We start from the raw sequence: 17,242 nt of genomic DNA, 5'->3' as shown, positions 1-17,242 counted from the left end.
TGTCTCCGCCATCACACGCTAGGCCTCAGGCACACCACTGTACCGTCCTAACATTCCACGGATTATGTCTCTGCTCTGGACTCCTCTTAGGCTGTGTCTTGTATCACACCACTGGAATGTTCTTCCCCAAAACACATCTCTATTCAAAAGTCTTCAATGCTCTCCCATTGCCCAGAGAAAATGATCCCCTCAGCCCAACTTTTCACGCTTTCTTCAGCCTGGCCCTTTGCTCCCTTCCCCTTCTGCCCCTCCCCCAGGCTCACTCAGCCCCCAGTGACCACAGCATGCTCACGCTACCCTCTAGCCTGGTACTGCCTGGTGCGGCAGTCACTGGCCACATGGAGCTATGAAAACTAGATAAAATTTAAAATTCAGTTCCTTGATGGCACCAGCCACATTTTAAGTACACCACCGCCACCACGTGCAGCTAGTGACTACCATATAGGTCAGTGTACGAAGTAAACATCGTCATCACCGCCGCAAGTGCTATGGGGCAGCCCCACGGTACACGTTTACTGGCCTCCCAATTCATTTCTACCTCTTCTACCATTTGTTATTTCTTTGCAGAAACAGCACCTGTGCCAATAACGCAGGTTCGGATGATGCCAGGGCAGGAGCAATCCCTCCCCGTCCCTGACCTCGGAGGGAAGCTTCATGGGGCCTTCCCAGGTTAACTGCTGCGCCTCCTTTCTTAACTTTTTGGAATAGAAAAAACGTTAATTGAGCCGTGTGTTAAGTTAAAAAGGTAACTTAAAAAGTTAAAGTTAAAAAGTGTGAGCAGGTCAGCTTGAAAATTTAAAATTCCTAACGAAGCACCGAAGAATAATTTTCCAAGCCCCTTCACCTCAGAAACAAAGTGATGAAGGGACAATGAATTTGGAGTATCCAACAGTAATAATAGGATTCTGTGCCTAAAAACTTAAAGGACTTCTACTACCTGCGATTTGCTTTTCTATTGAAACCACTGATGCATGCCAAGAATAGAATTCTGGCTTTCTATATCCACCGTTTAAATTATTATTGATTCATGCTTTGTGCCGGGTGATGGATTTCTTCTGATTCTGCAGATGGCAAATGCCTTTATCAGGAAGTACACACAGTGAAAGTAAAGTTGGTGGTACCCCATTAGTGATTCTTTCAGACTCTACACTTGATGCCACTCATTACTTTAGACTGTCTTGCTTTTTCCACAAATTATGCACAGTCATGGGCTTAAACTCTAAGGGAGGGGCAGGAAGAAAAGTGCAAAGCTGTGTGGGTGTGCAGAGCAGCTCTGAGTCAGGCCTGCCTAACGCCGAGATCCCAGGCCTGCAGCCTCAGGCAGGGAACTGGACAGAAATGCAAAGTCTAGGGCCCCAGATGTGCGCGCACGCACGCTTGTGTGTGTTTGAGTGCTTTTTTTTTAATTGAAGCACAATTTACATATGATACAATGTACAGACCTTAGTGTACAGTCCCATGAGTTAAGAAAAATGTATCCCCTTTACAGCCAATTACATTTTTTTTTTTTTACCATCTGAACTATTTAAGTGTACAGTTCATCAGTGTTAAGTATATTCACATTGTGGTGGGACAAGTTTCTAGAATTTTCCATCTTGCAAAACAAACTCTACACCCACTGAACAACGCCCCATCTCCTCCCCTGCCCCTGCAGAGCCTGGGTTTGGCCAAGCGCCCCCGGAGACTCTGATGCCTGCTGGCATTTCTGAGGTTCTGCTCTCGTGATCCCAGGGTTTCGAGGAAGTGCAGAGCAGAGCAGCAGGTGTGTTAGAGGTCTGGCTCCCAGGAAAGCACAGTGGGGGGTGGGGGGGTGTCACTTGGCCCCTTCTGGTCCCTAAGCCCTATCCCCAGTGCCTGCGGTGGCCACAGCAGGGGCTTAGATACCAGGGAGAGCCAAACAGACAGCTTTTCCCAAACACATGTGTAGTCACCAGTTAGAAATTTTGTTTCTCATCATCAGACTAGATTCTGGAAATTCCACTTGCTGGCCGTAAAACAGAATTGGAAAGTTATAAACTTTCAGTGAAAGAGAATGATTGCATTTTCATCAGTAGCTGCACCAGACAGTTATTTAATTCTGACTTTGAGTTTTAGCTGTCCATTTTAATCATTTATGCCTCGCACTTGGAAATTCCCAACTGATTCTCTCCGGTGGAAATTCTGGGAGGGTACAATAACACAAAGGAAATAACCGTGGCAATGCAAACCACAGAATCGTTTTGATTTACAAGTCATTAGAAATAGGAGGCATTTACTATTCCTTGCAGGCAAAAGGGGACTGCATGATGAATAATGGAAAAAGCAAAGTGCATTTAAAACTCTTCTGCAGATAATGTTCTCCCCGGGCCACACAAGATACACATTTACCACGGGCCCCTGTGTGCCAGGCACCTGTCAATACACACTCAGTTGCATCCCAACCTCTAAAGGATCAAAATCAGGCTGATCTAGGCCATTTCACTTCAGGAGATGGGTTTCTGGATTATCAGTTCCTGACTCTCAAAAGTTCCAATGACTTAGTGTACCACAGCAGATCAAGAGCTAAGAATTATAAAAACAACCCAAAGCTTGGGCAATTTTAGACTCTTCACTTTTCTTATAAAGAGTTCTAGCATTGTGCTTACGAGGTCCTGATTTCTATAAATATTAACAAACTGAGGGAAAAGTATCTGGGAGGATAAAGGCTCTAGTGTTTGTCCAAAAAATAAATGAATAAATAAAGGAAAAGAAAATGAACCCAAAACTAAACCACCACAGCTCTTAATTTTACAATGAGGAAGCACAAGTGAAGCCCTATTAAAGCTACAAGCTCCAAATCCCCCTCAATCCTTTCTGGCTCCAATAACAGGCATCTTATCTGCTGTTTAATTTGCATTATGTGTCCATTTTTCTAGCCACTGTGACAGAGGACAGTAAAAGAAGGTTTCCCGGTACTTTTATTCAAATGCGAATTGGTGCTCAGTACTCTAAGAGGGTAATTGCAGCAATTCATATTTTTTTCATATTATTCCACTGCTATAAAATGCGAATGAGGCTCACTATGTCTTCCCCTTTAAAAGCTGTCACATTATCATACTCTGAAATGCTCCATTCAGTGAAAATTTCAAGGGGAAATATGGGAGACGGCTGTAATCATCCCAGGGTAACGTGAACACTGCGGTGAGCACTGTTAATGATCAGAACTGTGGGATTATTATATTTGACACCAAAAGAAGAGAGAGAATTTCAAGGTGTAAATGTACTCAGTAGTACCTACGTTCTGTTCTCCTAAATACTGAATTCTTGTTTCCCTTTTTTTAGCTCACTCTGATGCACATTTCCATTCTGCCAGCATAACACAGCCCTATGATGAATCTCAAAATTCCATTTTGTGTCAGTTGGGTGGACATTTTGACAAATGCTCAGATCTTGAACATAAGTCTTCATCCCATTCATAAAGTATGTGAGTTTAAAAATAACCAATGCTATGTAATACTAGATCTGAAATTACTATTTAACTGGCTACGTTATTATGTCACCTATAACACAGTATCTTTAGAAGTAAACAAAAAAAATTCTGACACTTAACTTCTGATATTATGTGCCTCCTGAGAAATAAAAGGTTTTCTTTTGCCAACTTGATTTAAAAGACCTGCATAAAACTCCCTTAAAAACCAACATCATCACACCCTGCACAGAGACAGAGGGTACAAACCAGGACCGCCATAGAATGAGTCCCCACACATTTTGACGTCTGTTTCAGAGCAAAAACAAAGACCAGAGAGAGGGTGGGGCAGCGAGAACAAACGCTCCGCAAAGCTGTGGCTCTTGAGAGGCCTGCTTGATCCCTATGAGATGACGTTTCCAGGAAGGGGAAGTGTATGCGCCATACAGTTCAAGGGCATTCCCACAGCTGCGGTAGCTCCTTACGAAACAGCCAACACAAACAGAGCAACACCGTAGCTCACCCCCGTGGGTGGTCCTAGACAGCAAGACAAAGTTCTAGAGCCTCCTTTGAAACTAACGCTGAACGTTTATGAAAGGAGGAAAGTAGAATCTGACTTTCAAACGCACTGAAGCTAAAGGATCCTTCATGGGAAAAGGTTTCACAGTGATGAGTTGTCACCCTGACTGGTGTCCATCACATCTTACCTCTCAATGTGCAGCCAAGAAACGGACAAAATACTGCCACACACTATGAAGAACTGATTGGCTTAATACAAAATTAATTCTTATAAAACATTACTTTTCAAAGTCCAACGGAATTGGAAAATGTGCAAAGGCTATAAACAAGACATTAAAAACAAGAGAAATACAAGTGGCAATAAATTTGTGAAACATGTTCTTCATCCACAATTTTAAAAATTAAAATTAAAATGCAATACCATTTTTATTGTTAAAAAACAAAGCTGCTAAGAAAATAGGAACATGATACTCATTCCTAAAGGACAGGAAAACAGCAGCCCTCACGCATTGCTGTGGGAGTATAAATTGGGCTCAATCCTGGAGGCAATTTGGTAATACTTAGCAAAATTTTAAATTCCCACATTTGTCAACGGAATTCCACTTAAATCCCACTGTTAAACAGTTTCCCTATATAATATATATCTGCATAAATGTGCAAAATATGTGTAGAGGACTATTTGTAAAAGAAAAATTGGACAACCTAAATGTCTCTCACAGGGCCTGGTTAAATAAGTTAAAGTATATGATTCCATGAACTATCATATATTCATAGAGTGGAATGCTTTGTAGCTGTTAAAAGGAATGCAAGCAAGCTCTCAAACTGACAATGGGAAGATACGTAAGATACACTGGTAGATTAAAAAGCCACATTCTATATACTACATTGTTTATATTGTGATTCCATTGCTGTAAAAAAAAAAAAATTTAAGTATGTATGTTTTCTGTGCAAATAAACTCCCCAAAAGAGGAACACTAGCTCCTTGTAGGAGGTAACATCAGAATGAAGAGCTGAAATAGTGGACTTTTACTTCTGACCTCCTTCAAATCCTTTGCTGTATTTTTCATGCAATGATTATGTTGTTTCACAATAATTTTTAAACTCCTTCTCCTCCCACTGCCAAGCTACTAATTGTATGAACTGTCAAAAACAACTTCATGGTTTCATGTCTGGCTTAATTCTGAGGCTCCTGGGAGGCAGGAGGAGGAGGTAGAGGGACGAGGAGCAGTGGCAGACTGGGAAAAGCAAGTTTGAAAACGTTTCACTGTGTACAAAAAGCAAAGCCAGTATTTTTCTCGCAATAACACATCCAGCTGAGCCCACTGCTGTCCGCAAAGGGAGCAATTTAACGATCTGTTCTACTTTCAAGCTAAAAGTCAATCCTAGTTTTATTCCCATCGTATATCCAATATATTTGGTGAATACCAACCAACTCACCTGCTGTGGTAGGCTGAGTAATGACCCAAAGATGTCCAACGCCTCATCCCCAGGACGGTGACTATGTTAGGTTATGTGGCAATGGGGAATGAAGGTTGCTAATCAGCTGATCTTAAAGTGGGGGAGATAATCCTATAACCTGAGTGGACCCAATGTGTCCACAAGGATCCTTAGAAATGGAAAAGGAGGCAGAAGAGGGAAGCCAGAAGGAGATATGATGAGGGAAGCAGGGTCAAAGAGATGCAATGTTCCTGGCCTGGAGAGAGAGGAAGGGGCCACAAGCCAAGGAATGCAAGCAGCCTCTAGAAGCTAGAAAAGCCAAGGGAACAGATTCTCCTCTAGAGTCTCCAGAAAGGAATACAGCCTTGCCAACACCTTGATTTTAGTCCACCTGTGCTAGACTTTTAATCTCCAGAACTGCAGGATGATAAGTTGTGTTGTTTTAAACTGTTAAATCTGTGGTAACTTGTTACAGTAGCAATAGAAAACTAATACAAACTACCTACATTTCCTTTATTTCTCTACATCCCAGACTTTCTCTTGTGGGCAAACCTGGGGTATGCTGTGAAAAGCAGCCCACCCAGGAATCCCACCACACAGATGCCCAATGGCCTCGGTCCACACTGCCAGCTCAGCTGACTGTTTTTAGGCCTTCCTGAGAGAGAACCCAGACAAGACACCAACAATAAAACTGCCCTGATGATTATTTAGCTACATCTGGAGAAACCTAATTTGAGTAGGTCATTAATGCAAGTCCTTTGTAAGTTATGCCTCATCATGCAAATAAATATACTTGTCATCATTTATACCCACACTACCCTTTTGGAAGACAGACTACTCTTTTGGAAGACTAACAAAAGAGAAATGAATCTCACAACAGGAACCTAGAATAGTATAAAAACAAATGCACTTCAGGGTTTCTCAATGTACTTCAAACCTACCAACAAGGACAACACAGGCAGGTCAAAAAACAATTTGAATAAACACTGACTTAATTATTGAGTACCTACTATGTGTGGGACACTGAGCTGAAAATATATGATCTCATCTAATTCCCATCACATTTCCAACAAGAAGTTACAATGAGCATTACCACTGATAACTCACACAGTGTCGGTGTGTAGGTGAAAGAGTTTGGGTTCAAACTGCTCTATCAGCCTCCAGAGCAGGGACTGTACAAAGACATCAAGCTAATCCCCTCCCCATCAAGGACAGCTTAAACTGACCTCTACTCTACACCAAAGTGCTCAAAAGAAAAAGAGAATATTAGTTTCATTCCTCTGATCCTAGAAATGCACTCATTGAATGAAACCTCTCCAAAATACCCCTGGGTTAAAGCAGGATCTCTCATTGACTTTATTATTATCTCATATCTTATGTTCTACCAGTTGCTTCTTCAAGGAATCTGTGTTCTTATATTATATAAACAAAAAGCTTGCTTTTGTGAAGTGGGCACTCTGATGCTTGTAAAGGCTTTCTGGTAAGGCTCAGGAAGTACAGTGATAACACCTACCCCTCACTTCTGCAGGGCTCAAGGAGTCTCCACTCACCTGATTAGGAACCACTATTGATCTCACAGAGCAATATTTAAACAGGCAGGCATTTTCTCATGGTGGGCATTTCTATAGAAAATCCCCTTCTAAATAAAGTTTTTAGCTCTAAAATTCCATCATAATGGAATTTTTAAAAAGGCATGTAAACAGAAGTGTAGTCTCTCTCTCTTGCTTCCATCTCTTTCTTCAATTCAGTACCTGAAATTGGTATCAGTCTCCTACGTGAAAACTTCACAATCTGCAAAGGAGGCGTATTCTCCCTGAGTTACATGATGTGTATTATTTCTTTTTTAAAGTCAGAACTACAAGCTGGCTTTTAATACCCATCCACTGAAGCCACCGAAAAGACAGTGTCTGAAACCTGAAACACATTTTCTAAACAATGACATTGATGGTGTAGGTCTACTTCCAGAGTCGTCCGCCAAGTTCTCCTAAACTCATAATGTGGATGAAAGCCTATCCATTTACTGTGAGGAGTGGAGATTTCATATTCTTGTAATATTAGTTTTTAAACATCTACAAAAAAGTTACGTACATTTCTTATTCTTTTTAAAGGGAAGAAATTCTGATGAAATCAAGTCAAATGTGAAAAAAGATTTGAGGAACTTTGAAGAACACATCCATGGTTTGAGAGATTGGTACACTATTCTCAATTATGTTCGATTTGATTTCCAAAGAAGTTAGTTTCCTTTTCCTCCATGTGACTGTATTTCTGCCACTCTTCCTATATTTATTCATGATGAGGTCATTTGCTGAGATTACTGTAGCCAGATTAAAGAAAGCCACGTGCGACATAAGGAAAATCTGGTGTCCACTTAGCTGGCTGTGAACAATGAATGACAGAGAAAAAAAGACAGTGGTGACAGGATGTCACACGACACCTGAGTGCACTTGTCACCTCACAGAGCCCACCCACTTCACTTGGCCCTGGTGCTCTAAATCGGTCTGCAGGGGCATGACAGCCCTGGTCCCGAGGTGACAGGGGACAGGATGGACAGGCACACGGCTGCTGGTAAAGTACATTCAAGTGTTCAGAGAAGTGGCTGTATGAGTCCTATATGCGTGGGGTCTGGAAATTGCTGACAGAACTTGAGCAATTGCACGGCTCGCTATCGTTCTCTGCTCTGTTTCATTCACATGCACATACAGTCTACATGCTGCCTTAGCTGTTCACACCTGTCATTGTGACCCAAAATTTTTTAGTTTACAATTATGATTTAGTACAGAGTGAGCCCCCACACTGCACAGCATCTACAAAACTCAAGTTGCAAAAGGGACACAAAAACTCATTGATTAATTCAGGCAAAGCCCAAAATACTATATATGTGAGAAAAGATTTTACTCTTTTCTTCTATAACAGTCTTTCCCCAAGACCATAAATCTCTCAGCGCTGACTTTCCATCTTAGAAAAGTGAACGTCATCCAAGGCAGCATATAAATCACCGTGAGAATAGTTATTCATCATGGGCAAATAAAAATATAAGCCAGGCAGATGGTGAAAAGCTCATTTATACTGGTATAATTTCATGGGACTAGGAAGGCAAGGGGGGGAACGTGGAGGGAATTATAAAACCTGGGACCACGTATATAAGATGGGAAGAAACACGCAAAACAACAGAACACTAAAAATTATCATACCACATGGCTACCACCTCTTCAGCACTTCATGTCTGGTTCAGATCGGACTTTCTCCCTTTGTGGTAACAAGAATGATAGGAAGGGACAGAGAAAAGGAGGAAGGGGGCAAACCCAAACTAAGTACTGCAGTGTGTGCAGTTCTTTTCATTCACCCGTTTCAAAGCGCTCAATCCTTTGGGTACGGCTGCAGGATAGGAGAGGTTATACCACTTGGTGCTGATTTTTTTCATATGGCTCCCGCTCACAAATGGCAAATCCCAGGTGGCTACCTCCCCAACACTCTGGAGGGTGTTTATGTCACAAAGCCACCATGGCCTGGGGGGAGGGGAGAGAAGGAAAGCAACGTGGTGACCTCTCCTAAGGCTACCCCCAAAGTCTTGCTTATTCCACAGTGTTAAAATCCATTAACAGGCCCAAGACACCCTACTGGCCCCTGAGAAACTATGATTTGGGTCCTACCACTCTATTCCACTTCTGTCTTTTAAAAGCAACACCCAGCCAAGAAAACAAAAACATTATCACCCATGAAAAGGAAGAGAGGAAGAGGAAGCAAAGATGGAGGAAGGAACTAGTCTTTGAAAGAGTATTATAAAGTGCAATTAATCCCCCAAAGCTGCACAGGAAATTTTATTGTCGTGCCTGAGAGCTCATTAGTGCTGCCAAAAACCAAGTTCAAGAAGCCCTTGGAAAAGGCACACAGAGCTTAGGTTGGTGTGCAATGGTTATGGCCACTGTTGGTTTTTTAACAAGAGAAGAAAGGAGGGCAGAAAAATGCTTTTTTTCAAGACAGAAAGGAGCTCTTGGTCATCACAGCCTATCAGAGGACCATAGAAACATGCCTTAAAATTCCAGGTCAACTCTCAGATGCTCATCTGCATTGCTACGGGCCTCAGGTAGACCCGCAGCCACGTACCACCAGGACCTACATGGTCTCGGCATAATAACCTGAAAACATCACTTGGCTGAAAACGATTTCTCCTGCTTCTAGTCTCAAGATATAAAACATGATTACAGTAAGTCCTCTCTTAACGTCATCGCTACATTCTGCAACTTTAACAGAAAGAACATATAACAAAACCAATTTTACCATAGGCTAACTGATACAAACAAGAGTTAAATATCTATGTCATTTTACCAACATTATAACAAAACAACATTAAACAAGATGGCATTATGTGAGAACCTGCTGTTCAACTATTGTGAAATATGCAAGGAGTGAATAAACTGAGTGTCTTAGTCAGCTCGGGTTACCGTAACAAAATGCCATAGACTGGGCGGTTTAAAAAACAGGAATTGATTTCCTCACGGTTCTGGAGGCTGGAAGTCCAAGATCAGGGTGCCAGCAGGGTTGGGGTCTAGTGAGGACCTTCTTCCTGGTTTGCAGATGGCTGCCTTCGCCCTGTCCTCCTCACAGGGCAGAGAGAGAACGAGATCTATCCCCTTCCGCCCCCTTTTTATAAGGCTACAGTTCTAGCAGATTAGAGCCCCAATCTTATGACCTTATTTAACCTTAATTGCCTCCTAAAGATCCTACCTCCCACATACAGTCACACTAAAGGTGAGGGCTTCAACATACGAATTGTTCCTATGAGTCTGACTACACCGATACCTCATGTAAGTGGAATCATGCAGTATTTGTCCTTCTGTGACTGGCTTATTTCACTTAGCATAATGTTCTCAAGGTTCATCCATATTGCAGCACATGACAGAACTTCTTTAAAATGGCAGAGTAATTATTCATTGCGCAGGTACACACATTTTCTTTCGACATTCATCCACTGAGGGTCATTTAGATTGTTTTCACCCCTTAGCCATTGTGACTAATGCTACAGTGAGTGCAAATATTCCTTCAAGATTCTAATTTTATCTCTTTTGGATAAATATACAAAAGTAGGACCCCTGGATTATGTGGTAGGTCTATTTTTAATTTTTTTTGAGGATCTCCATACTGTTTGCCAGAAACCTATATACCAAACCTGGAAACACTTACTGGAAAAATTCCTACTGTGTGCAAAAATTAATTTGCTTGAGCTAATTGTTAGACTCCCTCTTATTGGCAACTGCAAGAACTTTACTGGGTACAGGAAATGGTATAATATATAAGGGCACTGGTTTGGGAGAAAGTAAGTCCAGATACCAATCTTGTCCCTAACACTGACAGTCTAGCAACTTAGCCACTCCAGTTTGGAGAGTGGCCGTTTCACCCCTAAAGACTATTCTCATTCTAAGATACAGTGACTCAAAAGCTTTGATTCAAAGAGATGAAGTCTGTTCTCCAGGATCTGAGGAGATGCAAGCAAACTATGTGACGACAGGGTGGGAAGTGGGGTGGGATGCAGTAATCATATGAAATGAGAACTTACTTGTAACAAATTCTAAGTGTGATCAACGACATTTCCTACATAGCAATCACTTGGAATTAAACTTTGTGGGGTTATCACAGAATTCAGTAGAGTGATTTTCAACCATTGTAAGTCAGTGATAGCTATCTCACTCTTTGGGCAAAGAGCTGACAACAAATAAATATTTTGAACCTTTGAGACTGAAAATGTGTGTTATAAGAATTACCCAAAGGATCAAAACAGGGTGGTACCTTATTTTCAAAAATCTATCGCCATGCCCCTGATACCCTTAATCAATATCCACCTACACATTTACGTCGCGTGGACATGAAGAATAAAGAGATGATAATGAGGGGATGATACTGGCCAGGCTTCAACGTGCAGATGCCTGAGGATTTCAAAATCACAGCTGTTTATGGTAAGCAGTTCAAAAATTCAGTGCTAAAATGACAATTCCACCAAAGACACAAAAATTCTTCTTGGAGCAAAATTCAGCTACATCTTTTATATCTGTCTCCTTTCTTTATTCACAAAACACTTTTTCTACCTTGGAGAAGGGGGGAAGATTCTGACACGCTTACTTGAAAACTCAACTCTGCAATTTTCTAACCAAACCCCATGTGGCTAATTTATATGCTGATCTAGTCCTCAGTACTCGGGGACGTGATGAGAAGTCTTTCTAGATTGGGGGATGGAGTTGTGTGTGGTCTCCTGACGGCACTGTTGTCACTGCAATACAGACAATTAACCAGACAAAGCTTCTAATGAAATGATCAGCCCAGGGATTGCCAGGAGCTCACAGACAAAGGCTTAAAAGCCGGCTCTGTGCACGGTCTCCGGTGGAGAGATTAATAGTATGAATAGTAGTAATTCTCCTTCTCTCCTTCAGGCCAAGCATAAGGCATCTGGGCACCAAATAATTGCCTCCAATGACTACACAACATTATTTTTAAATGCTTCTCTTTTTCTATTTCATTGATGAGGGGTTTGAAGCCGTTTTTAAAGTTTAACAAGTGTTCTTCAACTGGTGATTGCATACACACACTGAGGACCCAATGGATACCACTGCCCAGCAAGAGCAAGGCATGGACTCCTGGTTAACATAACAACATGGATGAATCTCAAACGTGCTATGCTCAATGAAATAATCCAGACCTAGAAGGCTACATCCCGTATGATTTCATTTGTATGTCATTCTGGAAGAGGCAAAACTGTATGGATATAAAACACAAGCAATTTCCAAGGGCTAGGTGGAGGCGTTAACTATAAAAGAACACAAAGGAATCCGGAACGTGACCGAACCGTTCTAGACTTTGATTTGTTACAAGTGAGGAAAGTGCATTTAAAAGGGCGAATCTTATTATTTATGGATTATACCTCAATAAACCTGAACTGTAAGAAAAATTAAGGTCGTGCCCCTGGGATATGTCCTCCAGAAAAAGTCACATGGGAGCTCTGTCATTCAGGACTGACTGACCCTCTGCTCTCCTGTCCCAACAGCCCAACCTGTCATGATCCAGCACAGGGAACAGAACCGACTCCAGGCATCTCCATCAGAAAGGGATTTTAGGGGGATTAGGTGCGCACAGAATCATGAAAGGATCTGCGGAGCAGAGGCCCCCCCTTCGACTTTTTCACTCGAGAACACAGAGAACACACCACGGTAGGGGCCACAATCTAAATGTCAGGACGCTGCTGCCGCCCCAACGAGCTTCTCATGCCGATGCCGGTGGGACTAGGGTCCTAGAGCGATGAGTCTGGCCACCGCAACTGCCTCTAAACACTCACATCTCCAAGGCCCTGCCTGCCAGCAGCACCAGCAGAAGGAACTGGGTGGGTCTTCACCTGAGGTTTCCAAACCTCACGCAAATGTACCTATGACACCTGCCATGCAGTTGAAGCCTCGCCGTAAGAAAGACGGGGACATGGAGTGGTTAGGTTTGCAATCAGGAGAGTGGAAGAAGGATCCACTACTAGAAGAGAGCCAGTTCTCAGTACCTCCCCAACCCCAGTTCTTCCCATCCTAGATCAAGACCTTCCTCGACAAAGAAAGCAAACAAAACCCTTTTTCTGTCTAAATTTAAACTTCCAACGGTGTTAAGAGAGTAGAAAAATTGTTCTACTAATGGGTAAAACCAAGACCCTGGTTCACGTTATTACAGAAGAGTATTTCATTTTCACATTTAGTTCTAGCCCCAGCAGAATAAAATTTTAAGATCACTGCATTTGATAACAGAGCCAATCACAGTTCTAACTCATGCATTAAATATACACTGCTCTGTGAGTTTTATTCTGCTGGGAATTAAGCAGGCTAATCTTGAAAATGCATTAATTTTCCAGACATCTGTAAGTTATTTTATGGTCAGCCCGAATCCGAGGAGGGGAGTGTGATACTGTGATTTATAGTAAGAAAAGAATATCTTTGGTCTTTGTCTGCATTCCGGGAAGAGAGTTCCTAAAAACTCATAGAATTTCCTGAAAGATAAGAGAGATAAAGGTATCTTGTTCTGTTAAGGAGGTAACTTTAGGAAAGCCCCAGGTAACCTAAGGATGAGGAAAGGCTGCCAGAAGGAGCCAGATTAAAGGGTTGGACCTTTTAGTCCCACCCCATCCTTCAGGAAGGGGAGAGAGGCTGGAGATTGGGTGCAATCACTAATGGCCAATGATTTAGCCAACCATTCCTGGATAATGAAGCATCCAAAATCCCCAAGAGAACAGGGTTCAGAAGGCTTCTGGGTGGGTGAACTCGTGGAGGTCCTAGGAGAGTGGCCCAAGTGGAGAGGAAGGGAGGCTCCACTCCCTTCCCCCATACCTTGCCCTCTGCATCTCTTCCATCTTTTCCTGAGTTATGTCCTTTTCTAATAAACTGGCAAATGCTTCCCTGAGTTCTGTGAGCCAAACCAAATTAACACAACCTGTGGAGAGGTCATGGGGAACCTCTGATCTATAGTCAGAAGCACAGGTGACACTGAACTTAGGGCTGGCATCTAACGTGTGCATGTGTGGTGGCGGGGTGAGTCTCATGGGACTGAGCCCTTACTCTGTGGGACCTAACGCTGTATCCAGGTAGACAGTGTCAGAATGGAGTTGGACTGTAGGACACCCAGTCTGTGTCCAATGAGAACTGGGTTGAGTTTGTTGCTTGGTGGTGTTACACACACACACACACACACATACACACACACACACACACGAGGGGTTTTAGAACTGGTTGGTTTGTTGTTGTGGTGTAACACACACACACACACACACACACACACACACCAAAAAGAGGGTAGGTATCTTTCATCTCCAATTATTGCTCCTAAAGACCTAACTTGATCAAAACAATAATAAAAAAAAATTCTATTTAGCTAACGTACCACAGTAACTACAAGTCTTACTTTCCCAATGATCACTCACAGAGTAATTATAATCTCTATGCCAAAAGGGTTAAGGAACCTTCTCATAAAGAAGTTTTCGCTTTTAGGAATTTCACTTCCTTCTTGGGATATTTCTCTAAGTTGTATAACAGGGAGGCAGTGGAAACATTTTCCTTTTCCTGACAGGAAAACTATTAGGTAGATATTACTAGGTTCTTGAACTCTTAAGAAAAAAAAATTTAACAAAGCAAAATCGCCTAAAGTAAAAGTAGTGTCCAGGCAACACTAGCTCCTTGGGTTTTGAGAATCATCTCCCAGAACTGTCACTGGAAAGATTGAGAGGCATCTGCAAAAGCGCTCTAATTCTCCCTCCTCACACCCCAACAAGTCTCTCACAAACATCATCTTATGTGGCTTTCACAACAGAAATAAGGTAAAAATGACAACCAGAAATTAATGACTGTTCCTAACTTAAGGGGAAAAAGCTCTCTCTAGTTCTGTTTCAGGGTTTTTAAAAGTTGAAGTTGAGAGCTAGTTATTTCTTATGGACATTTACAGACTATCGCCTGCCAATGGTACTAACAGGTGAAGGCAAGTGAGCCACTGTTTTAGGTAAACAGAACAGACTTGGCCACCCTAACTTCAGGGTTAGAGGAGCACCCACCCAGGAAAAGCAGGAGAAACACCAAGGAAGGGTCGCAGAATAAGGAAGACCCCACCCCTAACTGGTACACTTAGTAGGTTATAGCCTCTGTTAGGTTTTGCCCAAGAATGTTGCTGAGAGCAAGGATCTCAAAAATTATTACTGAAGATCTAATAACTCACTACTGTACTCTCTAAATTTCTCTCTAGAGCTATAGTTTAAACACATTTATTATGGTGTGAACCCCCAAAGATTCTTTTCCAAGAAAATAAAGGGAACTGCATCTTTCAACCCTCAAGTGCTAGGCACCCCATCCTCAAAGGCCACCCCACCAAAGTATCTCAAAAGAGCAATACAACAGAGTGGTTCCTAAAATGTGCTCTGCAGCCAACTTACCTTCCAGTTTACCTACACAGGAGCGGTGTTTCCAACCTGAAACTCATTGTACAGGTTGAGGCCAATGCCTTTCAGCATCTCACATCCCCTATGCATTTCTCACCCAGCAAAGGCACCGTATCGATGGTGATCAAACACTTGTAGGCAGGCTGATCCGGCCTCTAGAAGAGCTCAGCTACCAAGTCACTGTCAGAGACTGTAATGATGTGAAGCTTGGAAAACAACTTCAATTGATAACCAATACCATCTGACTCAAGAAGCTGCCTTGGGGCTTTCAACCTTACAAAACAGATTTTGTGAGTGTTCTCTACTTCTCAGGCTAAAGTGATTTCAATAAAAGTTAAGAATAACCTCTAACACAGGGTGAAAGTGGGGCTCAGCCTGGGTCACAAGATCACGTCAACAGGACATGTGCATCAAAAGAAAAAGGAGCCCTGGCCAGGTGGCTCAGTTGGTTGGAGTGCTGTCCTGTGCACCAATGGGCTGTGGGTTCGATCCCTGGTCAGGGCACATACCTAGGTTGTGGGCTTGATGCCCGGTCAGGGAGCGTATGGGAGGTGACAAGCTGATGTTTCTTTTTCACACCTCTCTCTTTCTTTCTCAAATCAATAAACATATCCTCAGGTGAGGATGTAAAAAAAAAATATTTTTAAAGACAAAGGGAAAAACAAAAGTCACTCCTGACACAAAGTAAAGCTGACAAAAGGAAATGCTATACCTGGCTTCCTTCCAGCCACCACTTAGACGCAACAGTTAGTCACGAGAGCCCTGTGGGCAACTGACTGAGTCCATGAAGTCTTTCAGAGCCTGGCTGGTCGTCAATATCTGCAGGGGCTGCGCTGCTCCTCCCTGACCAGGCTGCGCAGGCGTCCCCTGCAGCATGGACCTGGGCTGCAGTGCAGTGTCTCGAGGGAGTCTCAGCCAGTGTCCGGCGGACCCTGACCTGGGCCTGCAGCATGCGGGAGTTGAGCATGTGAGGCAGGATCTTCAGCGCGAACCACACAAAGAAGCCATTCTTCAGGGGAGTGACAGAATATATTGTAACTGCTCCCTTCCCATCAATAGGCATCGTTTTAATGGGTGTGTTAGAATTTCTCCCACTTGAAGTTAACACCGTTCCCATTTCAATGAAAAATGGGAGATCCCTCATTGGTAGAATCACAATTCACCCACAGCAGCTGCCAGACACAAGAGCAGACGTGCCAGACATGCACAGGGCTGATTTTTTATCTCTCCAGGCAATGCTTCATTTTATAATTTGTCTCCTCTTAAAACAAAGAGTTGAGCAAGTTACAAATATAATGAGGATATTTCTGAACAAGCGATAACACAGGCCATGAAAGTGCTGAGGGCTGCTCGCTTACCTCTGGATCTGGCTGGAAGGTTTGTTCATCTTCAGCGGAGTTTGGTAAAATTGCCCAGGTTATGTTGGCACTGGCTGATGGCAAAGAGCCAAATGTCCCATTTTTCAGCGGCTCTGTGGAATGTGACTTGGGCCCGTGCCATCCCAGGATGTTTTCTGAAATAAAGACCTAGATTGATGCCAAGTATTTTCCAAATTAAACACTTATAACTCAAGAAATACTTGCACCTCGCTGCACACAGTAATGCACTTGAAATGGGCCCACTTTTGAATGGACTGGGGTGACTTTAAGTGGAGTTTGTTTTGCATGACGTACCAAGCGTAGCTCCAGATCACCTATTTATAAACTAGCTTCTGTAGAATGGCACTCTCCGCACCATCGGCTGTTTCTCTCCCCATCCTTTGACGCAAACAATTCACATCCCCCCCCAAGCCGCAGTTTCTTAAAGGTGCTTCTTTTATTTTTTTAACTTAAAAAAATTGGTTTAAATGTTTACAAAAAAAAATAAAATAAAATAAAATTTTACAGAAACAGGCTGCTCCAAATGTGGTCTGAACACCGCTA

At 42.6% G+C, this 17,242-nt stretch overlaps 1 protein-coding gene across 1 annotated transcript in view; it reads right to left on the bottom strand.

The window, feature by feature from the left end:
- Positions 1–17,242, bottom strand: part of OSBPL10 (oxysterol binding protein like 10) — a 244,442-nt gene that overhangs the window by 44,786 nt on the left and 182,414 nt on the right. The window contains exon 6 of the mRNA XM_054595865.1: positions 16,679–16,833. Within this exon, the coding sequence (XP_054451840.1) occupies positions 16,679–16,833 (155 nt within the window). The remainder of the gene's footprint in view (positions 1–16,678; positions 16,834–17,242) is intronic.

The sequence above is a fragment of the Pteronotus mesoamericanus genome, unplaced genomic scaffold (genome assembly GCF_021234165.1).
Source record: "Pteronotus mesoamericanus isolate MK-2021 breed Mesoamerican mustached bat unplaced genomic scaffold, CSHL_Meso_final scaffold_54, whole genome shotgun sequence".
Classification (NCBI taxonomy): domain Eukaryota; kingdom Metazoa; phylum Chordata; class Mammalia; order Chiroptera; family Mormoopidae; genus Pteronotus; species Pteronotus mesoamericanus.
This window is presented reverse-complemented; position numbering and strand designations above follow the sequence as displayed.